The following is a 26,729-nucleotide window of genomic DNA, read 5'->3' on the forward strand; positions in this document are numbered from 1 at the left end:
ATCTGCTCAACGATTTTCTCCTGATCTCCCCTTCATTAGATTCCCCAAGCAGAAGCAATCACCAAGCTCAGAACACAATTTTTAGAACTCGGCATCTCTCTCCGAGGAGAAAACCATCGGTCCAGTAAACTCACTGAAATTTCTGGACATCACCTTGGACACCATGAAATTTGAAGCATGCCTCCCTCCTGCAAAACTGATAATACCTCATTTATCAAATCCAAATAGCGACTACCATCAGAAAACGTTAACTTATCTTTGTTTGGGCATTTCAATTACGTAATGCCCATCATTCCTCAGGGTAGAACTTTCATTTCTCACTCTCTCCTCTACAGTATCAAGCCTGGAGGCTAGGATAAAAATGTCCGCCAAATCCAGCAAGGACATCAAATTGTGGGCATCACTAATTCAATACAGGAATGGCCTTTTACTCTTCTATGAAGACTAGATCTCAGCCCCCCATGATTCATCTCTTTTTACAGATGCATCATTTCTAGGATTCGGGAGATTCATGGGTACGGAGTGGTTCTCTAGCAGCTGGCCCCCTTCACTTCTATTGTAGCAGCTGCCCACCTCTGGGGCCACCAGTGTACTAGGAAATCAATCCTATTTTTCAGAGACAACCTACCCACTGTGCACATCATCAATAAAGGTTGTTCATCCTCTCCTCTCATCATGAGCTTACTCCACAGCCTCATATGGATTTCAGTGTCCCACAATTTAATTATTCAGGCCACACTGCAGGCATCCACAATAATGCTGCTGATGCTTTCTCGCCTTCAGGTCTCCAGGTTCTGCCTTCTGATCTCAGAAGCAGCTTCAGTCCCATTGCAGGTCCTGCAATGCCAGCACCTGGTGTTCAATTACTCTATCCAAGCTCCTTCAAATCTGCCAGAAACATGGCCTCAACTCTCGCTCAATCCACAAGATCATCTTACACCACAGGCTGGAACTGCTATTCAGTTTTCTGTGCTCAAAATTGTATTCTTCCTATCCCCTTCAATCAAGACTGGATCCTTGCTTGCATAGTCCATGCAAGGAATTCTCTCCATCTGGCTCCAGGTACAATCAAATCATACATGTCTGGGATCCAGTATCACTATCTCTTAATGGCAGTCTCTTCTCCTACATTGTTGTCTGTTCCAGCAGTGCATCTGAAATAGAGGAATCATACAAAGCGTAGCACCAACTACCCTATCACGGCTACCTATATCTGCAGACATTTTTAATTCAAATCCTTCAAAAAGGCTACCTCACCCCTTTCAGTGATCTACTCATGGAGACAATGTGTCTAACCGCTTTCTTCGGATTTCTCAGATGCGCAGAATTCACCAGTTTTCCCTCCATCGACATCCGTTCCTGCGACCTCTCAATGGTTCCTGAATCCCACTTCATCCTATTTTGCACCTCCTGAACAGAACAACTTCGTCAAGGCCAGTTCATACAACTGTCAAAGATTAACTCTCCTCTTTGCCCTTACAGCTCCATGTCTAGGTACCTTGCTCGTAGAAAACCCCTCCTCCCGTCAGACCCTGTTTGTGAATTCTTCCCTTACAGCAGTATCAAGACATTGGTTCTCTTCCAATCTGGCCTCCCTGATCTCCAAGGTAGGCCTTCCACCCCAGTTCTACACCTCTCACTCCTTCAGGATCAGGGCAGCAACATCGACGGCAAAAGCCAGAGTCAACGAACACCTCATAGTCTGGGGTGCTGGTCTTCGCAGCCAACTTATACATTCGCTCATCCATTTATGATATTTCCACAGCTCAACAAAGCATTGCTAGCTTGCCCGGAGTGCTATCTCTTCGCCGGGACCACTAGAGGTTTCCCCCCCACGAGGGAGTTTTTCCTCTCCACTGAGCGACAGATATAGGTATAGCAACACATACACATACTCCATATATCTAACTAACTCCTTATATATTGTTGTCTCGTGAGTTTTTCCTATGCGTTGGCACGTGGTCTTTCTTCTTTGCCGCACGGTTCTGCAGAACTTCTATGGAGTCGGGGGTCCTTCTTCTGGGGGGCAAGCGTTCTCACTGCCCCAACCTTAGGTCAGGCTACATCACCTCTGCCTTCAAAAAAGGGGATTCTCATCATATATGTCAGTGGGGACACCCAGCCACACCTATCCTTCCACAGCTTATGCGCTATTCCTTACCTCAAACAAAAACTCAATTCTTCCTTCTATCCACTCGGAACTTAGCCTACTATGTGCTTAGAGCCTAAAGTCCTAACTAACCTCCTTTCAGATCCCTGCAGGAGACTCTCTGCTTCTAACATATTCTGTCCTTTACTTCAGATTTGCATCCCACCCTCAAGATATTCCGGTTTGCATCCTCTACCTGCTCCTTCCTCAAGGGATCCTGTGCACAGTCTCAACAGCCAAGCTTCTCTTCATTGAGCAAGCAACCCTTTTACATGTTTTCTCTAGAGGCTTTCCTCTTACCAGCCCAATATACGATCTCACAAACTACTCTCACAGCCCAGGCTCCTGCCCTGTGAACTACTCCTGAAAGCTTCTGCAGAGGGGAGACTTAGATTCTTATTGCAGAGAATTTGAGAGAAAATATCAACCATGTGACAAACTTTTACAGCACACTAGTTATCATACCTCCAGTAAAGAGTTTCCAATTTAAATTGCCTCTCAAGCTTACAAAGGGCCTGGTAAAGTTCAAATTAATATTATTATTATTTATTTCTTAGCAGACTCCCTTATCCAGGGTGACTCACAATTGTTACAAGATATCACATTATTTTTACATACAGTTACCCATTTATACAGTTGGGTTTTTACTGGAGCAATCTAGGTAAAGTACCTTGCTCAAGGGTACAGCAGCAGTGTCCCCCACCTGGGATTGAACCGACGACCCTCTGGTCAAGAGTCCAGAGCCCTGACCACTACTCCACACTGCTCCCCCACAAAAGCTTCTCAGTTTGATTTCTTGCTTTTTAGATCAGTTTGTTGCCCGATAAGTCATGAACATGTCAATCCCTCAAACTGTCAACTGCACTAAAAGAAAACTACAGGACAAACAAGTTTGTCCTGTGAGGTTGCAATGTGTTTAATTGTAATAACCAAAGTATATCAATTACATAATTAAACAATATAGATTACTAAAGGTCAGTTATCACTAAATCATTGACTACATGTTTTACACAAGTACTACAGTGTTGCCAAACCTACATTTATAGTCAGGCGATTAATCTGTGATTTTATGAGAATGTATTGTCCTGATATATGAATGTTCCTGGGCAGCTGAAATCCACTTGAGGCAGTAAAGATACGTGATGTTAAAATGCAATTACATCAGTGGGATCTGACTGTGTGATCAAGATCCTGCATGTAATATTTCAGAAAAAAACACAGCGATCTTCAGTAAGCCTGTCAGTCAAAAGGTAATCGAATCCAGACAGTCTTAAATGAACCATTAATACAGCACAGAGACAGGGAAGCACGCCTAAAAAAAGGGAAGCATGCAAAAGTGAATGTAAATGACCCGTTCACAGCTTTCATGTTAAAAAAGTACCTTATCTGCCTAAAGATAAAGAGAATGCAGTACCATACACCCACGTATTGAATGACCCAAGACATGCAGTGTAACAATACATTACAGGTATCTCATTATTAAGTACCCAATATGAAATGCATGAATGGCTTTCAAAGTTAAATCCGATACTTCTGGTTTCTTACTGTGCAAAGGTATACATTTCAGTCCAAGGAATTTTAACATTTGTAGCCATTGCTGTGACTCGTATCAGCTTCCCATAAGAAGCAGTATATTGTTTCTGCTTTATCATAAAGAATGTAACATTGCCACAGTTTATCGTTCGCTGTGGAATAAAAACTCAATAATCTTAATTCACTTCTATCACTGTTGCAAAGTAAAAAAAAAAAAAAAGTTTTAAAAATATTTAATATTAACAAAAATCACAGTGTATTATTAAACAGAAAAAGAAAAGTCAAATAACCAGTTTATTTCTTTAAAATAATGTTCATGATAATATTGTATAGGGCTAGAATAAATGAGTTAAATTAATTTGCCATTCAACTTAAGTATTAACATTCATTCAGTGCATTTATATGAACATAAGAATTTACAATTTTCCGAAAAGTAATTCCAATATCAAAAGTGATATAAAAACAGTTTTCTGAAAACGTATTCTGATGTGTATTGCACATGTGCAAAAGACATCATACCCTGTGGACGTGATTATTAAAGCAACTACATCCATACTTCCAGCCAGAAAAAAAAAACACAACGCCACACAGCGGCAATAATGATTGCATTTTTTTGACGCACAGAGGCGAGACATAGTACCAGAACAATGGGTGTTGGGAGAACGTTTTGTCACGTTCCCATTTCAATGCATCTCCATAGATCAAAATGTAAGATTAACAAAATGAGATCTAAAAAGTAGCAATACATGAGGAGAAAGCAGAACTTGATAACTATTTATCAGTTTTGCTTTTCAAGTTATGGAATGTCATCTTCTGTAAGGGTGGAAATAAAAAGCAGGCTGGTGATGCACATAACGGGAACTGTGTCATGATTTTGGTTTGTATAATATGTAGTCGAAGGGATGCTTTTCTATTTTGTGTTGTATTTATTTTTCCAAAAAAAAAAAAAAAAAAAATCAATTACAGAATTATAAATGTATATCTGATTTCAGTCACTGATCAGTTTACATGGATCAATTTGTCTAGTTACAGATAAAGTTATATTATTCATTTAAATAAAGTAATGGTATTTGATGAAAAAAAATCTCCATTATTATAACTACAGTGGTTCACACATAAATTGCCTATACTGTTGGAGCAGCAAATTCTAGCTTGGCAAAATGCATTGAAAATGTACAGTATGTAACTTGTAAGGTACAGCAGCTTATATGAAGAAAAGGATGAGTTGTAGCAAGGAGTAGACAGTTTGCACATGCTGGAGAATTAGAACAAGAGAGATATATAGGATAATAATCTGTTGAATACAGCATAAGAATTTGCAACTTTGCAAAATCTAAAATGCCTGATAATTCATGCCCAGTCTGTTCCCATACTACTAACTATTGCATATGCTTGAATGCGCTATGTTTTCCAAAAAATGAAATCCATGCATACAGTTGAATTTATCAGAATTGGAATATCTATCCCAAGTCATGTAAACACAGAAAAGTGTAATTTTCAGAACATCAATTTTCTGATTCAGTTTTCCGAATATATTAGTTACATTAGAAAATCAAACAATCCTGTAGACATTTTACCTGCAGCATTTGGCTGTATTAACAGAAACAAAGAGGTTACTGATTGAAGGCGAGTTATATATTTCTACATGAATAGCTTATTAAAATTCACCAGTTGTTGGAACTGTCCTTTGTTCAGATTGTCCAAGACCCCATTCACACTTGTGATTCTCATATGTGAACGCTCCAAAAAAGAAATGGCGGCCCTGGGCCGGCCTAGATTTAGGCCACTGTTTCGATGTGGCTCAGGTCCTTCAATTGCAAGACCAGGGCCGGTCTGTACATATATATGAACACAAAGTAGACTTAGGGCCACCTTTTCAGATCACGTTACCAATTTGGTTACGTAGCTCAGTAGACACTCCCATACTTCCACGCACGTGAAAGGCGAATGCTCTGCTAGCTAAGACGGCAGTGGATCAATATTGAATGGTAATTATTTCTACATCATACAACTTTAATTATAAAAATATTAATTAAAAAAAAAATCTAGTGGATTAACGTTTAGGTTGTTTCTTTCATACAATATGAGTTACAGTACATTCATTAATTTGTCACAATTACCTTTACTTCCTGTTATTTAGTAACTAAATGATAAATATAAAAACTGCAGGATTGTAGATCTCAATAATGATCAATAATGCTGGCAACTTGGCATATTCAGCCACCATTGTTTGTGTCTGTAAATTTCTGCCTGGGAGAGACCTTGCTGATGCAGTATAACTACCTTGTGTCTTGTTGCTGTGCTCAGTCTTGCCATGGTGTATGACTTTTGACAGTAAACTGTCTTCAGCAGCCTCACCTTGTTAGCTGAGTTTGGCTGTTCCTCACCCAATTTTATTCCTCCTACACAGCTGTTTGTTTCAGTTAATGATTGTGTTTCAACCTACATATTGAATTGATGATCATTAGCACCTGTTTGGTATAATTGTTTAATCATACACCTGACTATATGCCTACAAAATCCCTGACTTTGTGCAAGTGTACCTAGAAGAATTGATGCTGTTTTGAAGGCAAAGGGTGGTCACACCAAATATGGATTTGATTTAGATTTTTCTTCTGTTCACTCACTCTGCATTTAGTTAATTGATAAATATAATCTATTAACATGTCTATTTTTGAAAGCATTCTTACTTTACAGCATTTTTTCACACCTGCCTAAAACTTTTGCACATTAAAACAAACAAAAAAAAGCAATTTGCCACATTTTAGGCCTCCTTTTCAGTCACATATGTGAATGCGCAAAGGTGCCTTTAACTACCAATGTGAACGGGGTTGCATACCTAAATATGCGCCGCCCCTGAGGCATTAGTGTGAACGGGGTAGTAGGCCTCAATGGGTTAAACTGCTGTCCAGTACTTTCCAATATATATTTATGTTCTCTTCATGTTTTCTTCAATATACTGTGCATTGTGCCTGCCACCCGGCCCCCTTTACTTTCGTGGAAAGCAGGTAACGCATGTATGTTTGTCCCTCGATTCAGGTCCACACAGAGATCAGGTGCAAAATATTTGATACTTTTATTTGAAACAACACGTTGACGAACAACTGAACAGGAGTACACACACCGGAGTTAATACACTGCGCTCTATAATCTTAGCCTTCGGTTCGCAGCAACACACTACTTTCAACCACAGTTAGCTAGCTCTCGTGGCTACCCCCCTTTCTCCCACTCACTTCCCTTTTATATTACAGCCCCCACCCCCAAGTAAATACCCAGCTGTATTTAAGGGATTTGTAAGCCTGGTTTAGACAAACAGAAAACACAAAACCACCAACACAACCAGTTTCTCTAATACACATAACATTACTATCCTATGAACACATTCTCCATACACTCTTCACACCACCCCGGGGTTTAAACCAATATTCATTTAAAAACAATTAATCACACTTGTCTCTGTAGAGACAATATTTGTTTTTCTATTTTGTTATACTTCTGTCTTACTCGGAATCCTCTGATCCAGGTAAGTCTTTAATTTTTATTTCGGTCCAACACAGTCCATAGTAAGTTATAGGCCAGGAACATAACTATTGTTCCCAGCCATATGAAGAGACAGCATCACAGTGCCCTTGTGCAGAAGAAAAATCAAGATTCTGTTCAGTATTCTCCAGGGAGTGCATGTTAAACTAAATGTAGTATGTCAATGTGCCAAACTGTTAAAACATATTTTAATTGAAAGAAAATGATGTCTCTGAAGTCAGCAATGGCAAGAGGGCAGCGTATGTTCCTTAAGGCAGAAAACTTTTTTAAAATTGGAGACTATTAGGCTTTGATAAGCAAATGAGCTGTCCAATTTGCAACTGAAAACCTGGGCAGACAATTCCACACAACTGTCTGTTCTTTATGCCATCTTGTTATATTCTTGCCAATCTAAGGGCTCTTTATTTACATCTTTCCAGGGAATTTTTCATTTAGCCACTTGAACAGAAGATTTTAATTTCAATCTTTGGCACATAAAAAATAAATCTGCCACAGCAGATGTCACTTTTGCATGATGTGTAGGAGTGTGATTACAAATTCCTACTTCATACAACTGCCCTTTTTTGTGGTCTCTAGATTTGAAAAATCTATTCAAATGTGTGTGGAAACTGACAAAATGCAAGGATCTATTATTTAAAATTCCAGCAGATCTAAACATCATCACCCTTTAGCACTGTATTAATCCTACTGTTTTCTCCCCCCCATGGGTGGGTGATTTATAGACAAACCCTTATTAACATACAGTACAGACACAGGGGAAAGAGCTGGTTTAGAAGTGTGAAAGGGTTGGTAGTTAGACCTGCTGCTGTTTAGATCATAAAGATAGCGGTGTGTTTTGGTGCTGTATTTGGCTTACCTTTGAAATAGTATTGTCAGGGTTATGGCCAATCAAATCAAGATGGTCATCAAAGATTTCAGTAATGAAAAAGGTATGTATTCATTTCTAATCAGGGCTTCTGAATTTTCATTTTTAAACCAATAAAAAACGATACCTCCACCCCCCATCCCCCACATACAAAAAAAAATTAGAAATCGGGGTGTAGCCAAAACACAGGAAAAACACTGGGAATGGTCGCTCAATTCACGTTGACTAAACCCCTTTCCCATAAAAAAAAAATTAAAAATACAAAACAAAAAGTACCTCTTCCAGTGCAGTTGGGCAATGTCCCTCCTTCCTGACTTGTATCTATCAGTGATTCATTCTGAATACTTTAAACCCACCCCAACTAGTGGGTGGCAGCAAATTCCTACATTTCTATTGGAGAATCCGCTTGCAAGATTTAAAACGAGATTACAGTCAGAAGACTTGTTCACGGGATTTAAAGCTATGTTACAGTTAGATAGTGAGGATTTAAGAAGAATGTGCTTGTTAAATAAGGATTTCATTGTGGAAGACAACAAAGAAACTTAAGAGTGCAAGTACTGTCGTGTTACTATACATATTGTGACAGAAAAAAACGTCCAAAGATTTTGGAAAGTAACCGAAAACAATTTCATACAGTATATAAAATGCAAAAAAGCCAAAAACAGCAGCCTTATTTATAATCCACAAAGAATAAGTGGCCCTCAGTTGTCCTTCAGTTTTCTATTGCGCACACTACAACAGAATATATTCCGAAGGTCTATCAAATTTAATATTTATGTCAGTCACATGTCTAGTGGGGATTTGTTATAATTAGTACTACAGTAAGAATACATATGTCAATATGTAATATGCAAGTGCTGCGTGCCAAAAGCAGTTCTTTATGCCAGATACTTTCAGGAAAGGAATACATTGTAACACACAACTGTGTATTTTAGTTCCTAATGTGTATGGACATGAATTTTAGAGCAACTCATTCTGCCCCAAAAAATATGGCAGTGGGGTGAATCCTGCTAAATAAATTGATTAAACATAAACTCCAACAAGCAAACAGATGAACAGATGAATACCAGCAGGATGACTTGGTGGGACACATGTTCTTCATTCAACAATGGTAACTGCTAATACAAGTAAAACATTAAGTATGGTCCAGAGTCACCACTGGAAAGTGGAGGGCTGTGTACATGTATACACAGAAACTTATATAAATAAATATGAACCACAAATGCCTATCATACCACAGCATTTCAGTTTGTTTGGATGCATAACCTGTCAAGTAAAACATACAGTAATTTCAACCACTTGCTAAGCATGTCCTTTCTTCAGCTACCCCCTTAGAATTTATTAGTTCCTCTTCCTATAATTGATCTCTTAAGTTTTTCAAAAGGAACATCCCCAAAAGCAACACATCTGCTAAACTGTTTGACCTCCAGAGCCCTTGTAAAACAATAAAACTACTCAAAAGTTATGTAGAATTGGTTAGATGTCATTTAACCTTTAAATATTCTTCCGCTAAATAGGCTATAATTAACCTATCCCCTGAAAGGAATGTCAACTATTTTGTATGCCAAAATCTCATTTTTAATGGTATTTATTAAACTGTAGCTGAGCCCCTCATTGCTAAAAAAATAATTAGAATAATTTGGGACATAGAAAACTACTGTAGCATGTTTATACCATATAAATGAGAAGGTTGCCTTCACACAAAACAGGTTTTATGTGTTAATGAAAACCTGTACCCGAATTATTAAATACGGAACAAGGGTCCTGTATTGGTCTGCTCCAGCTGCTGCAAAAAGCCTGCTTTCAATCTGCTTGTAATCCATCAGCTCAAAATCTGACATGTTGGCTGTTGACAGACAACTTTGCAATCCTTTCATTACAAGCCACACTTAGGAGAATGATGGCAGCACTCGTGCATTCCAAGGTAACTGGATGCCTTGTCTCTAGTGACTCGAGGGTCACTTTAGCGGTGTAAGCACTGTTCTGTTTGCAAACACATGGCATGCAAGTTCAGTAACACCAAACTATGTCCTTAATTACATTTTGTAAGGCTTTTAGTCTAAATTAACAATATACTAATTGGTGTTCCTATTACACAGACTTTTGTGGCTTATGACAAACTGGATCAAACCATTTGCTTTTAGCTTTCTGCCATTTACTGAAAATTTAGCTTTAAACCTGGTGCTGCTGGGTTGTAAGCATACTTTATTTATTTCAATGAATGTCAGACATTTCCCATTTATTATAGATTTTATAGATGTTTGGAACACTCCGAGACATTGTTTAATCTATGCAGCATCACAATCTACATTCCTTGGGCTTCGTTCTTGGAATGGTACTATGTACAGTAACAATTAAAATGAATACATTAATAAAATAGGCACTAACTGTTTGGTTAACTGTAGTCATACATTTTCAAAACACAATGGCAGTCATAAAGGACCAAATTTTATCTTTTTTGGAGTCAAGTAGATTAAACCCTTGGCTACAGCTGATTACACTAAGTGAAACAAACTCCTACAACACGGACTAGGATGTCCAAAAACAAAGTATGTGAATCCCTGCAGGTTGTCAAAATGAGTACAAGCTATAAATTGCCTTCCTTTTGCTTGCCAGTGTTTTTCCTGAGAGAAAGCCAAACTAAACTCACACCTACACTTGCCACTCATGTTTGACAAAAAATGCTTTGCTTTCAGACGGTTGCTGTACTCAAATTCCTACTGTGAAGCAGCAGTTAGGAAATAAAGGTAGCAATTTATTGCTTTTAACAAAAAGTATGGGTTTGTGCCATTTAAAATAATTTCAAACCCTATTGTTTCTTCTAGCACCCAAATTTAATCTGATCCTTATGGCCCAACAAACTATTATTTTCCATATCTCACGCAATGGAAATAAATGCAAAGTGGTCTTCAGCCGAGTTCCAGCTTATTAACAGTATGGCACCGCATTATACTGTGGGTAAAACCATCTCAAAGGATGGTCCTTGAGGTAACATTTCTGGGTCTTATCATGGTTAATTAAATACACTTAAAACAAACCTACCTATTCACATGCTGTGTACATGAATAGCCCTGGGGTCAGAATTTGCTGTTCAGTGATCCTAATGAATCACCAGCAGTCTCAGCTGATGGAAACTAATCATCAACAACAATGTCACATACACCCACATTACCAAAATTCACTGGATAAGGAAGGACAGGTGGCAAAGTAAGGCTCACAGTCCCCAGGTAAGTGCTCAGTGGTTTTGCAAAGTTACCTTTCAATTTACTTCCACCACCTAAAAGGCTTGACTCATTCTGAAGTACTATTTGCCAGGCTTTTTCTTTTACTGTAGTGCTCTCTTGGCCCTCCACTACGGCACTTCAGACCGCAAGTATTTATTTAATCAACAAGTATGTCTCATACAGCTCTGAGAGCAAAGCCATGTCTAGGTAATTACATTTAGCCAGCGCCATATTGAGCACCTAATGTCTGTCGGCTTTAATTGGGTAACTTGGAGAGTATTTACCCAAAATGCATTTGTTTCAGGAGGGATTGATGCTAGGCGGCTTCCTCACAGGCTAATTTGAGATTTTCTTAACAAACAAAACCCTTTTTTGTTTTGCAGGATAAAGCTGGGAGTTTAGCATTTCAAATGTGCATCTCAGGCAAAGTAAAATGAATGGTCACTAAGGCAAAAAGGGCTGATCTGAAAGAGTGTTCCACAATGGCATCTGATTAACCAGTGCAAAAAATGAGGCAAAATCCATTGCTTTTATCCCTCAGCTCAGCTTTTAAGCTAATTAACATGTGTGTGGCAGATACTCACATTAAATGCCTGTTTCTATACCTCATATTAAGAGAACAAATGGCGCTAAACGCTGTGAGCTGAACAATAACCAACATTTTCAGTGGCTAAGAATACCCATTTAGATTTTACACTAGCACCAAGGCTTTTTTATCCAGAGTATTACCTTCCTATTTTTCATGGAACTGGAAAAAAAAAGGAATGGTAGCTTTAGGTACTGAACTGTGCCCTTCAAGTCTGATAGAGCATGCCTTCTTTCTGTGCTTGTTGTCTAACCTGCTTGTATTTTATTACACACAATTAAATTGTTGAAACAACACAATGTTCTCTCCTCATTTCCATCACCGCAGAAGGCCTTGGGCCTCTGCTATTTTGATGTGTTGCTGAAAAGCCAAGGTTGGCCATTGCAGTAAATAAAGAAAGGGGGGGGGGGGGGGGAGGGTGTCTCAAAGGAAACTCTGTTCATTGCCTCCCACTGGGAAGTTGCACATTCACATTAACTAGCCAACCAAGTCCTGAACCACAATGCAATTGAAAAAAAACAATTATTTAAATAGTGGACTCCTTCATTCTGTGCACGTTTGAAAAGTCCCAAATTTCAGGATTGTGGTCAATGGTCGGTCTCAGGGAAATTCGCAAAATGTAACTCTAAACATCTTGTAATTACATTCTGTCTGAATAAAATTCAGTAGAAGGACTGAAGATTGAATGCCTTTAAAAATGCTCAAGTCATTACTTTGTGAACGATAGAAAATACGTCTTCACCTTGTCTTGTCTCTAGGCAGCAATTTAAAATATGCACCTAAAAAATCTAAAAACAATTACTAAAGTATTTTCAATGTTGTACCATGCAAATTAGACAGTAAAATAATACACTTGTCAAATAGAAACTATAAAACAGTTGCTTTGACTGTCCACCTGGCCTTTGCATTTTGTCAGAATAATATATGGCACTGAGACATGCCTGCAAAATTTAACCATTAAAACAACTGCTTTTGACAACCCAAAATGTAGCTTTAACAAGACTCACAGTGGATATTTTGTTCTATAACTGGCAATGTCAGCTTTATTGGGTGGGCTATGTTTGTTGTTAAGGATGAGGAGTTAAAAAGGGCAAGCAGTTGACAACAGGTTATTTATTTTTAAGTTACAGAACACACAAGTTATTAACCATAGTCTTATAAAGCTAGAGGGAGAAAAATAATGTATAAAATTATCTTAAAGTTTTTTTTTTGTTTTTTTTATATTTAACCCTATAATTAGTATAAAACTACACCACAATAGACAAAGCTCAGACAGGTAAGTCTGCCTAGCACTGAATACATAATGCATTTAACGTTGCACTTGCAACAAGACTTTATTGTAATAAATTACAACATATACGTAATTAGAGATATTCTTTAGGGATATATTAAATGAGCTTGAAAAAACAACATGTTTACAATATCTTGTTGCTACCTGCCTCCATTTGGCAGCAAGCAACCAGAAATGAATGCTGTAGCTCGACATGGGACTGATTTCATTGTCATCTTGACAATGCTGAAATATTGGACAGAGAAGGAGGATGTTCCCAGATGTATCTTGCAGTAAATGGTGACAGTCTTTCAGATGCAAAAAGAAAGTGCTCTTTCTAATCTTAGAGACAAAAAACAACATGTAAAGTTAATACATGGGATGCATTTTAAACCCAAGATATTGTGGCTCCCAGTCTTCAGCTATACCCAGTAGGCATTGGATTACATTTACTTCTGCAATTTTCTTAAATATTTGTTTAAAACTGTACTTGTTCAAACTATGCAATTCTGGTAGACAAATGCCCTTTTTGAAAAATGAGAACAGAGGCATTATTTTGATGCTCCACTATGAGATTGCAGGTTGAAATAAGATGCATTACATTCATATTCCAACAGCACAAAAAGTGCAAATCCCTGTCTCCTCTCCTGTCCCTTTGGACATTCCATGTTCCCTGACAGAGACATGGCTCTTTTAAGCAGTGGTGCTCTGCTAGATAATTATGAACAGGCTCCGTAGCTTTGCTTTTTGTCTATTCCAGAGGGACTTACTGCCTTGCAAGCCCTCAAGACGAGAGTCAGCTATGGATCAGACCTTAGGCAGTACGAAGCTGCTAAATACTTTTAATCCTCTTTTTCATAAATGACCACATATCTGCCTGACTGATTGCTCTATTTTGCCTCTTTGGTCATGAAAGAAGACTGCATTCCAAGCACATTTCTGGGGATTTGCATAATTATCAAAAGTATTATTGGCATCTCAGGTCACATGTTAGTTTTACATGTCAGTGTTGTCCACAGATCAAATTGGTTTCATGTATCTAATGCCAAAAACAACCAAATGCACTTATCTATGACTGGTTACTTTATTTTTTAATTTTTTTTTTAAATATATATAAATAACAAAAAACAGGTTTTTTTTTTTTTTTTCTGTACCGGTCTAGTTTAGCACACTAGCTTGGATTGGTTGGCATGGTATTGACAATGCTAGAAAGACAAAACCTGTACCCTTTTAAATTATAATTGTGAATAATAAAATGTCTGGAACAATGGTATTGTTTATTTTCTGTTTTCTTTTCTATATAAAAAAAATGATGGTGACAAACGCATAGTTAATATATTAATCTTCTTATTTGACACCACTTTAGTTTGTATTGTTTAGCAGCACTGTCAAAGACAAGCTGAAGATTAGCTTCAATACCTTTTGCAAACATCACGTTGTAAAATCACAATAAAAAACTAAAATTACGCAAAAATATTTCTAAGATCAACCAAATTTCAGATATTCATGTTTAAATGATACATAAATATATTTTTTAAAATAACTCTTTAAAGTAATCTTCTTTTAAAATTTCACATACCAAACTTGTTTTCTTACTCATATAGTTACATTAATTAACTCTGTCTCATCTTTTTAGTTTCTATGTAACATTTATACAAGGCTAAGTGGTGAGCCCTGCCCCCGGCATTTCCAGCCTGACCCTTTAAGATAAAGTGTATACATCCTAGCCTAAACCGCATTACTTAGACATCACCAAGGAATGCTGTGCATTGTAATGAATCTTGCATCAGTGAACTATTCTGTAGCAGTTTTTTCTTTTATCTGCTTGTTTCCCCCTGTAGATTTGGGTATTCAAAGCTTAGAGGAAAGCACTACCAGATGTCTTATTCATGGATTGCTAATCGTTTGGGAAACTTGTTACCCAATAAAATAAATACATCACAAGAAAAAGCTAGAAGGTTGATTCACTGGTCATGAACACCGGCTTTCAACCTTTTGGTCTGACTCAAGTCTAGCTGAAGCAACAAGAAATGTAATAAGGCTCTGGCAGTTGTACAGGTGGGATGCATTCAGGTGGTCCAAGTGAAATGTTGATGGCACATCTTTGGCATGCTCATATTTTCAACCCCCCTTGTGCCTTGTTTGTAACAGATGGGAGACTTTCGAAATGATAAGGTCAAGTAGTTTGACAGGGCAGTTGGTGGGCCTTCTGCTGTCAGGATGTGGTCCTGGCTAGTTTCTCAGCAACTGAAAATATGACACTGAATTAGGCTGCATGTCTCTGGACCTCCAGTGGGGTTTGTCGTCATCTTTCTTTGTAACAGGAGTCATTGCCTCTGGGGAAAACCCTTTAGCTATAGGCACGTACAGTACCCACTACTGTTTAGTACGGAGGGTCATTTGTGCCAAAACTATCCAGCCGTCAGTTTGTTTGTCAATTCGTGAATTTGGTCAATTTGCCCAGCAATTTGTCCATAAATTTGTCAATTAATACAGTAATTCATAAACGTATTTGTTAATTCATCTAATAATTCATTCTAATGAAAATCCAGCCTCATTTTTTGAAGGGCGTTTCAAAAGATATTCTATTTAACAAGATACTCGACTCCACTGATTTTCAATGGGGACTTCCGTCTCACTGCGCGTAAAGCACTGTGCAATGTAAACTACACAAGGTCCAGGAAAAGGTAAACCGTGGCAAAACTGAAGTTTTGGGATATGATCTTTTATATTCAGTGATACAGCCAATTGGGTCAATTTGGTCCATGCTGTATTTGAACCCAATCCCAAAGATACAAGACCAAAGCATTTTAGGCAGCACATTAATCCTGTGCATCAACTAACCACCTGACACTAGAAATCATAATATCTTTATATTCACTATTCTGGCAGCAAGAGCATCCATCCAAAACAACAAGCCTTTTCCCAATTAATGCACAAAAAAGTACTGAAGTCGCTATATCGACTGCAAATCTATCCAGGATATGTGTGACCTGAAAAAAAATGTTTTGGTACGGGCACAGTTTCAAGATTATATTATATTTTAAAAATAAAGAAATAAATTACTGTGTCATTCTTTAATAAAGCTACATCTATTATGCATGGGTGAAAGTGGCCAATGATCATTTTGACTGAACTGGGGTAAACTAAATCTTTTGGCCAGGGGTCTAGTGGGCACCTAGGCACCCCAGAAGCTCTGGGGTTGTGTACATGCTCTCAGATGCATTCTGAGTCATTTTGGACCACTTTCAAAAGCAAATCTGAACTAGACTTTTTCCTTGATTAAAGGAAACTGTTAAACAAATAAAGAAAAGCAAGTACTGTTCTTTTGAAGGTAAGTATTCCCTAATTAAGGCAGTTCAAAATACTGACCCATGTCAGAAGCACTCTCTCGCTCTCTCTCTCTGTCTCTCTCTGAAACTTCATTCTGATGCAAATGCAGAACGACGGGGAGAGTAAATATTTTTTTAAAAAGTCAAACGTTATAAAAATCAAGCGTGTGTGAAAACATTTTACAGTTTTCCACGATAAAAAATAGACAATTTTTTTATTTATTTGTCTACAGACAGAAAACTTTTACCCATGACTATGTTTAAACCATTCTGAAGACAGTGTACCTATTTGTTTTAGTGTGTTATTGTAGAATGTCTAAAACAGGTCATACTTAAACACTCCAATGCATCAATTTCAAACTGCTTCACAAGCTCCTTGTAGTTTGGAAAATTACATTTAAAAAGTTATGTCCTTGCTTGCAGGTTCCTGTTATCATACTTGGCCTTTGAAATGAATGATTCCATCTTCGGTGTCACCATTTAAAATTGAAGATAACACTCCAAAGTATTATTAAAAACCTATTAAAATCAACATTTACTTTGAATAGACACAATTAAATAACCTTCACAGTATAGTAAATTACAAGGAAATCTATGTTAACTCATTCAGTACATGTAAACCTGAAAAAGTTCAAAGTCCAATTTGTTTCAAAAGTAAATAATCAGTATAATGAATACAGTAAATGTGTGTTTTTGTTCTAGTAAGTAAATCGTTCTCTCACATTACTGTTGATTTTCTCATGTTCAATACAGTTTGCTTTAAACAAGGTCATTCCACAGTAGAATTAAGAGTCACATTTTACTCCAAACCAAGGCTTTCGTTTCTCTCATTTTATAAAAGATATAAAAAATAGGATGGCTTATCAAAACTTCTGGATTGAGGTCTTGTGGCAGGGAGAAAGCCCTTAATGTAAATAATGTGTGTGTGGAAATGTAAGGTTGGCAGATATGGGGTTAAATCTGTCCCTGCCAGCAATCACAGGTGTGGCTTATTCCCCAATTAGGTAATTGAGTGCTAATTGGGGAGTGGACACATGTATGTAAGGAAGGAGAAATCCTTTGTCTGGAGAAGGGAGTTAAACTGTGTTTTGGTTGCAGCTTAGTAGTGACTGCATGCTAAGGAATATAAATCCCTCAGTGCTGTCTGGCTCTCCTTGTTAAAATGTTAAAGAGTTTATGCATGAACTGAAGAGTCCCTGGATTCTGTATAAGCAGACGCTGTGGGCAGGATACAGTGTTATTTCCCTCACAATAAACATGTATTCCTGGCAAACTGGTGCAGCGTTCAGCATGCAGCCAATAATCTAAACCAACTGTGTGCTCTTTAAACACAAATGAATGCCCAAATTCAGGAAATATAAAGTTCATTAAAAAGATTTGAGAAGGCAGGGTAAATTACATTTAAAATGGTTTACAGCAGACATTTAACACAAACAATTTCATTTCTGTTATCTGTATTTTCAGGCCAAACAAGGAAGAGCTCAACATGGTGGTAAAGGTATTGAAAGGCATGCCATGTTTACATTTCAACAATCAGCAGTAAACTGAATGGCAACGTTTAAAATGGTCAGGGCTTGTCAAGCAAAAAACAAAAAAAAAAAAACATTAACAATTAATCATCATTCAACAGTATTTCACATGTATTAGTAAGCAGTAAATAATACAGGCCACTTTTACTGTCATTAATACTGCAGAATGCAGTCACCTGGTACAAGTGACTTATACTGTACAAGCAATCGAAACACAAAATTGACTGTCAAATACAGAAAATCTGTGTGCAACGTTGTGCTGTTTGAGAACTGGACTGGAATAATAACAAAGTGAGATAACTGAAGCGGATTTGTTAGCTGCTCAATGTTGATAGTTTATGGAAAACACTTTTAGAAGGTGGCAGCCTTCGTATGGAACAGTGTTTCTCCTCAGCCATTCACCTACTTTCACGCACGATTATATAGTGCAACTTAGTACTATCATTCCAGGCCTACGTCTAAGCTGAGTCAACAGAAACTATGAATAAATGCATCTGCCAAATCAAATCTGAAATGTCTGTCTACAGTACTTACTGCCTTTTTTTTTCTTCAATACTATTACAAAGATTTAAGTGCCCATATAGATTGGTAATGAGCACTTACACAATGTAAAACCCAAACTTTAAAAAACACATTAACAAACAACATTCAGCCCTCCAAATCAATTCCTTATCCTCCATTGCTGTTAAAGATAAAGTACCCCTTAAAATTGCAATATAATGCAGAATTTGTATACACAATGTAAATGATGCAGTACTGCAAAAGTACAGTACATATGTTTTTTTCTTTTTTTTATTATTCTTCACTGTGCCCAAAATGCTAAATTTCAGTATTGGTCAAAATGTAAACTTTACTGTTTACACATACTGACTGTGCCAAACTCTGAATAAACATATAGTGATCAACTCACTCAATGAAATTCAAAAAAACATTTAATTGTCTGATTGTTTAAAACAAACATTTAAAACAAAAATTGAATAACTTAAAATGTGACTACATTAGTGTTACAAATACCAAGTTCATTAAAAACTGCTCTAAAACAAACAGTTTTTTCTTTAGTTTTACATATTAAAACTACAGCTCATTGTTCATGTATACTGTGGTATTTCTATGCAGATCATTTTTATTCGTTTCACTTCAGGAATATCAACTTTCTCCTGGTGCAGAACAAGTTAACAATAAATTAGAACGTGTAACTCAACCCAGTGGCCTGAAAAACCCTTAGAAGCGATACCTTCCAGCCCCTCAGTCCCTTCCAAGAAAATAGACACAGAAAAAAAACAAAAAAAAACTGTGGTTGTGAAGGATATGTGGTTAAATCAGATGCCCTGCAGAATATGGCCTCAAAACATCAACCTCAAAACCATTTAGGACGCACTATTAAAAACATGGTCCAGATTTTACTGCCAGAGATCCTCCCTTTAAAAACGTGGCACAAACTCTACCAGTAGTTTCCTCCTGGCACAAGGCCCCTCTGGACATGAGAATACTGGAGGAACATGCCAGGAAAACCGGAATGTAATACATAGACTGGATATCAAATGATAGCTTTTATAGCTACTTCAATCATTATGGTCACAGTGAAAGTGCAGTTGAGAAAACTGCAGTACTGCCCCACAGGACTTGGAACAGAATAAAGCAGCTAACCAAGCAAATAAAAACAGTTCCATTTCTGAGGCAGAAGCCCCTCCAGATCACAATGGGAAAATGCCATCTCCTGTTTGTACGACATCTTAATATATTAGCTGGGTTTAGTTTTACCTATTCAGACCTTTTAAACGTATGTGAAGGAATGGCAAATGGCCCTCCAGCAACATTACCGAGGTGTGGTAGTGCCTCTATAGTGAAGTTGCATCAGAACTCCCATTACAAACACAACGTTTGACATTATTATTATTTATTTCTTAGCAGACGCCCTCATCCAGGGCGACTTACAATTGTTACAAGATATCACATTATTTTAACATACAATTACCCATTTATACAGTTGGGTTTTTACTGGAGCAATCTAGGTAAAGTACCTTGCTCAAGGGTACAGCAGCTGTGTCCCCCATCTGGGATTGAACTAACAACCCTCTGGTCAAGAGTCCAGAGCCCTAACCACAACTCCACACTGCTGCCCTGATATGAATAACTTGGGCTTAACTCTCTGCTGTGTACTTTGAGTTAAAGGCGTGGCTAAAAATTAGTTACATTCCAGCGTTTCAGACCATTTCTTTTGGCCACCCATTGTTGAAAAACTGAGGTGCTAACTATTACACATGTGGGTACCAGGGGAGACTCCACACTTTCCTTGTCTGTGCTGCAATGACTAGGTAGAGCATGTCTCAGTTAAGATTGCTGTAGTGTAAAAACCTAACCCCAATTTTCCTAGTTGTGTGAGTTGTTGTCGTAAACTTAACGTTATCTTAACAGTTTTTTTTTTTTGCAATTAATTCTTTAACAAGCATAACTTGACCTTGTTAATATAAACCAACAGACAAAAGTACTGCAGAAGTAACTATCATATTATGTGAAAGAAAAATCAGTATTAGCAGGCTTTTTGAAGCTTTTACTTGAAAAATTGTGTTACAGGCTTATATACAGGAACATTGAGGAGAATGTTTAAATGAGTCTAGCAACTAACATGAGCTTTTGAATATCACTATAGGTTTAATAAGGGGATTTAATGGAACAGAAAGCAAATTCTTAAACCAGGAGTGGATAAAATGCTTTAAAAAAAGTTTACTTTAAAACAACAAAAGCTAACAAAATGATTGATTGCACAACACAACCCTCAGCTGTATAAGTCAGGCCTCTAGTGCACCAAAGGGTCCTCACCCCCAACTAAAGTTACTTAGAGTTTCCAGTTTGATTTATCGTGCGACTCCATCAAATATATATTTTACAGTCCATACTGGCAGAATGACAGGAAGATGACATAGTGTTCAACTGCTGCAGGTTACCCGTGAAACCCTAGCCTTCAAACAGTTCATTCATCTACCAGCCAGGTGGCGTCCAGTCACATAACCTAATTGCTCACCTGGGCCTGTTGCAATTTTATAAAACATTCTTGTTCAAAATAGCCAGCTCTCACTGAGACATACACCTTCTACACTAGATTATTGGAGCTTTGTGACTCTGCAAAGCTAGTGTTTTTTCTTTTTTTTTTTTTTTTTACCATTTTATGGCTAAAATGTATGTTATTATTTTCCATATTCTTAATGGGAAAAAAACTTGCTTTGAGTTTACTATCTCTAAAGTGAACAGTATAAACAGACAGTAAATCATCTGAATTCCCTGCTGCTCAGATTAGCTTAGTCTGATGGACAGCAAGCTTTTTTCAAAGCTAACATTGAGAGCTTTCAAAAGTTAGTATTTATTTTTTATGAGACAAAGGACATACTTTAAGACGCAGCAGCATACTAATATCTTCCTGTTCCTTCATTAAAATATTTTAGAAACTGGGTAACATTTTTATCCAGAGACAATTGCTAAACAAAAGTTATGCTTCGATTTTACGTGCCCATTATTTAACAACTTTATAAATCATTCAGTTGAAGTTGACCTGGAACACAACAATTAGCAATGCAGTTCAAGCAAGGAACTCACTTTGTATTTTAACACAGGGAAGCAGTCTATTTAAATAACTTTAATAGTGACCCATACTGTTATAAAAACATCCATAATGTATTTTATTTTTCTCTATGGAAAAAAATGCATTTAACCTTTTTTAATTTCTTTTTGGTTACTTCGGCAACACCAGGACCTTATGATACCATTTATAATCTCCTACACCTACTAGTGTAAGTAGCAGGCTTCAGGGATAGGCAGGCTTGTGACCCGAGCTTCAACTACCTTTGGAGAACACATACCAAGACTGAGAACAAGCAGCTACTTTCTGTTATGTATAGAGCAAAGAAGGCTAAACTATAGAAGACGGGGGAGTAATATTTTACCATTACAACTGAAAATGATGGTGGGACACCGCACCTTTAAGTAAACTGAAAAGTTTGAAGGCGATGGTCTGTGAACCTTGCAGCTATCAGCGTGTCCATTAGCTCTGGTCTGTCTTATCTACAGACATGATAAAGAACCCAAAGCAAAAAACTCCACATCAAACACCAACTAATGACCATTAATCCCTGTATCTCTGTAGTAATCTCCTCTTCCTTCATTTACTATTCTACTGACACCTCTCTACACAAGTGAATAAATGTGGACACAGAGGGCCTACATTGGCTCTGAGCAAATTGCCTCAAAGTTTCGCCATTTCCCTAATGTTGATGAGATTTGCCTTTTGTTTATTCTGCTTTCATAAATTGGGTAAAGTGCATCCTGATAACAAAACTGCTGTATAGAATTGAATCTACTGAATAGCTTCACCTGTATCACAGATTAGGCTAATATGTCTCCATTTTGCCAATTAGCTCACATACAGTATTTGTCCTATTAGAATTCAGTATACTGTGTTCTACTAAACTTAACCTGACACAGTAGCCCAAGACAAGTCATTTAAATGTCTACTGAACTGATCAAAGAAACAGACATAGTTGTATGGTTATAATTGCATATACCTCCAATCCAAACTTTATGTGCAGTCAAAGCCAGAACATCGACATACTAGTGTGAAAAGTACTGTGTGTAAAAACTGTCAAGATACACAACTATACTTTTGTTTAAAGCCAGGCAACATGCCTCACAAGTGTATATGGCCATGTTTTCCCTACAACCAACTCTTTAATGGTAGTTATTTCGTCATGGAGCCGAAGTCCTAGAAGTAGCTTTTTATGCAAAGTGTTTGTCTTACCAGCTCAATATGAACTATAGCCATTTAGAAACACAAATCCCAATACTAAGGGTCTAGCAAAAACAGGGAGAATGTTATGGTTATTATGGTAATAAGCAACAATAAGTACAGACTAATTAAAGAGTTAAAACGAGACCAGATGCCCATTAACTTAAAAACAGTAACATCTCAAAGCTACTTATTATTATTATTATTATTAATTATTAATTATTTCTTAGCAGACGCCCTTATCCAGGGCGACTTACAATTGTTACAAGATATCACATTATACATTATTTCACATTATACAGATAGCACATTATTTTTACATACAATTACCCATTTAAACAGTTGGGTTTTTACTGGAGCAATCTAGGTAAAGTACCTTGCTCAAGGGTACAACAGCAGTGTCCCTCACTGGGGATTGAACCCACGACCCTCTGGTTAGGAGTCCAGAGCCCTTACCACTACTCCACACTTAATTTAACAGTTCACGTTTTTTCCCCAAAATATTCACAAAGCAAGAGCTCCTACAAGCAACCTATTTGTTTATTGTTAGTTCTGTAACATCAGCATTTTTCTTTTAAAAATGTGTCCAGTGTCCAAAGTTCACAAAAAAAAAAAAAACACACACACAAACAACAGTACCTTGGTGTCTATTTACTACATTTTTACAGTCCAGTGTGCTTATGCAGTATCCCCAAAGGTACTTTTAGCTGTAGGGACAGAATCTTATTCAACTGTTTTAGAAAGTAATTGAAGTTTTTGCTATTAATTGTATTAATACTTGCACTGATTCTTGAAATGTATTTTTTGTTTACAACTTTAAGTCGCCCTGGGTAAGGGCGCTTGCTTAAGAAATAAATAAATAAATAAATAAATAAATAAATAAATAAATAAAAATAAGAATGTTGTGTTATCCTACAGTATTAATTGCTGGAACCCCTATACAATTAACATTAAACAGTGGTTTTAGAAATTAATGTCATTTACATAATTTTCCTATACAACAGCGACAAAATATAATCATTACTCTTACCAAACAGTTACTAAATTACCTTTTTTTCTGCCTTATCACTATATTATGGGCTGTTAACGTCGTTTCATGTCTAATAACCCAATAAATGGATGTAAATTGCACGTGCAGAGTACAGTGAAAGTATTATTGCTACCTTACTTGCTTTTTTTAAAATTTATTTATTTCACAAAACCCTACCTGTAATGTATCTCAATAATGAAACAGCGCGCTGCATGAACTGCAATAACAGAAAGGCTTGCTTTTTTTTTTTTTTTTTTTTTAATTAAAAGGACAGACGATGCCATATGGCCCAGCTTGGCAAGTTTAAACTGCAGCCTGTACGCTTCTCGGGAGGAGGTGGACGGTGAAAGGTGGATACAGTTCCTGTTTTACTTTATTATTATGATAATGATGGTTATTATTTCATAGGAAGCAATAAATGTACATCAAAACAGAGTAAAGGTGTTCTCAGAAGGCCAGTATGCAATGATGTATCCCAAAAATATATCGGTGCATTTAACAAGTAGCAAAGGAAGTTATTCATACAGCAGAAGTGAATAGTTTCCTCTCGCGTGGTCATAATAAGGTTTAATTACAGTTGCCAGTTAACATAATAATAGGAGTCGCTATTGTTTCAAATCCAGACTCCTAATTACAACTACTGCATCCTGTGTTGCACCGCTGTAAATTCAAATCAAATCAACCTCGAGTCTTATTTTAAACTAAAAAGACCACTAATTTCCTGAGCCGGACTGTGAACACTCCGATTTTACCAGAAACAAAATATAACATTGATGTTTACAGTTGATAATAGTCCAATGTCTATGAGTATTAAATAGACAAAATTACTTTACCTATAGCTATTAGGAAGCGTGATCAGAATTCAATCCCATAATAATGAATGGCAAAAAGTAAGGAAAAAAATACCTGAGCAAGTACTGAGGAATCCAAACACAAGGTAAATTCCTATAAAACGTGCAGGCATTGTTCAAAAGGTTCCTAGAAAAAAAAGTAACTTTATAATCCCAAATAATCACTGCAAGCAAAACGATGCCTGGTCCTTCATAATCCTGTTTTCAGATTTTAAAACAGAAATATATCACGTGTTCTCATATGAAAAAAACGATATGTATTATTTGAATCCGTGGTTATTTTCACTGAAACAAATATGATGACGTTTCCCAGAAGCCAATATAAAGCTGGAAGTGTTTTAAAAATCCAAATCTGTTCCTTTGTCTTTAAGTAAATTAATCAATTCTCAACAGTTTTTTTTCGTGAGTTGGATGGATCTCTCAATGTGAGAGTTATGGGGAAAAAAAGCCAAAAACAGTCCAGTCCTGGTTACAAATATACTGTGCATCTGAACACAGTAGTTGGCCCAACAAGTTTAAATGGCTAAAGTCGATACCAAGTCGCTTGCCACATTATTTTTCCTGGTAACTTTGAAGTTTCTTGAAAGTTTTTTTTTTTTTTTTTCCTCAGTTCAGTGACACTTTTTGCTCATACTAAGCACAGTTTGAATATCTTCTCAATTTAGGCTTGACTGAGCGCACACATATACTCTTCTTTCTAAGAAAAAGGGAAAATGCCAATTGAACAGATTCCCCAAAAGTGCTGTAGTATACACCTCCTTAATACAGACTTAAAATGTTAAAATCCAGACGTCAGTCCTTTCATTCTCATCAATTCTGAATGACTTTTCCCCTTGTGAGCACGAAAACTTTTCCGTTTCAGTTCAGAAACAGACGTTCAGTGCATCTGTTTTTTTTTTTCTTCTTCGTTGCAGTTTAACAGCTGGATTTGTGCTCACTTGCCTAATATTATTCCCTCTGCTGAGTTATTTAATTTTTTTTTTTTTTTTTTATCTCAGTGTCTAACCCCCTCTGACTCACAAAGGGGAATGAAAACAAACGGCAGTTTCACAGGGTGGCTGCTAGGATTGTATAATGGTACGCGCCATTCACCCCTCTCTGATGTTAAACAATGGATTTTACCAATGATGGAACTTAACCTCTTCCATGCTGGATTGATTTAATCAATAGTCAATTCCAAAAATGTGCGTAATCATTTTAACAAGGACACGATGGAGTTTCAGAAAGCATTACTATGCAAGTTAAAAACAAAACATGTAACTCCACCTTTTATGCATTTCTAACGTCAAGAACATATTTGTAACACACTTTTACAACTTCTGTAATAAAAGCGTTACAATAGTTTCTTTTTTCTTTATTATTTATTTATTTATTTGATAATATCATGTAACATGTAAATATATTATACCGGTAACTTTATTTATAGCCACACGGGATAACAATACCTAAGTAAATCTACATAGATCAAACCGTGGATATCGCATATCACCTACTGCAATGTAACCTAATTTTAACCAACAGCCCCCTGCCGTAACCAACTCAGTTTTCATTTAAAGTGTTTAGTTTTATGCTATCCGAATTTAACTCTACTTATGTTTTGAGCGAAAAGTCTAGTACTGTACATAAAATAATATTAGTGGTAGTGCACTGCAAAACCATCGTATGCAATGTTCAACGGTTTTTGTATTATTTACTTTACAAGTTCATACTCAAACAAGCACACAATCACTACTATCATTAAATATGTACAGTTATTAAAAAGTATAGAGACAACCACTTTACTTTTTTTTTTTTTTTTTTTTTTTTTTTTTTTACTTTAACCCGTATTTCAATCCACAGCATGGCCAGAGCTGTCAGCTGTGCTGGCAAAGAGTACTGTTCAGTGCTGGCATTTCCAACACAGCTATCTTCAAGTCTCACAGATGTGAAACGGAAACTTTGTTTATAAGCACGGTTTTTGTCATGTTGGCATTCCTAATCCCAGATACCGCATGGCCAGGAAAGATACCATCTTAATCAGCCAATTAAAATTCACTTGAAGGG

General features: G+C 36.9%; 1 protein-coding gene across 7 annotated transcripts in view; it reads right to left on the reverse strand.

The window, feature by feature from the left end:
• Window positions 1–26,729, reverse strand: part of LOC117406858 (roundabout homolog 1-like) — a 409,265-nt gene that overhangs the window by 171,176 nt on the left and 211,360 nt on the right. The window contains exon 1 of one of the 7 annotated variants that reach the window (XM_059028688.1): window positions 24,742–25,802. The exons of 4 other annotated variants lie outside the window; for them this stretch is intronic. In XM_059028688.1, coding sequence (XP_058884671.1) covers window positions 24,742–24,799 — 58 coding nt within the window. In that variant the 5' untranslated portion in view covers window positions 24,800–25,802. Of the gene's footprint in view, window positions 1–24,012; window positions 24,065–24,668; window positions 24,686–24,741; window positions 25,803–26,729 lie in introns of those variants that run through there. 2 more of the 7 variants (XM_059028690.1, XM_059028689.1) reach the window with 2 other exon arrangements.

The sequence above is a fragment of the Acipenser ruthenus genome, chromosome 8 (assembly GCF_902713425.1).
Source record: "Acipenser ruthenus chromosome 8, fAciRut3.2 maternal haplotype, whole genome shotgun sequence".
NCBI lineage: Eukaryota > Metazoa > Chordata > Actinopteri > Acipenseriformes > Acipenseridae > Acipenser > Acipenser ruthenus.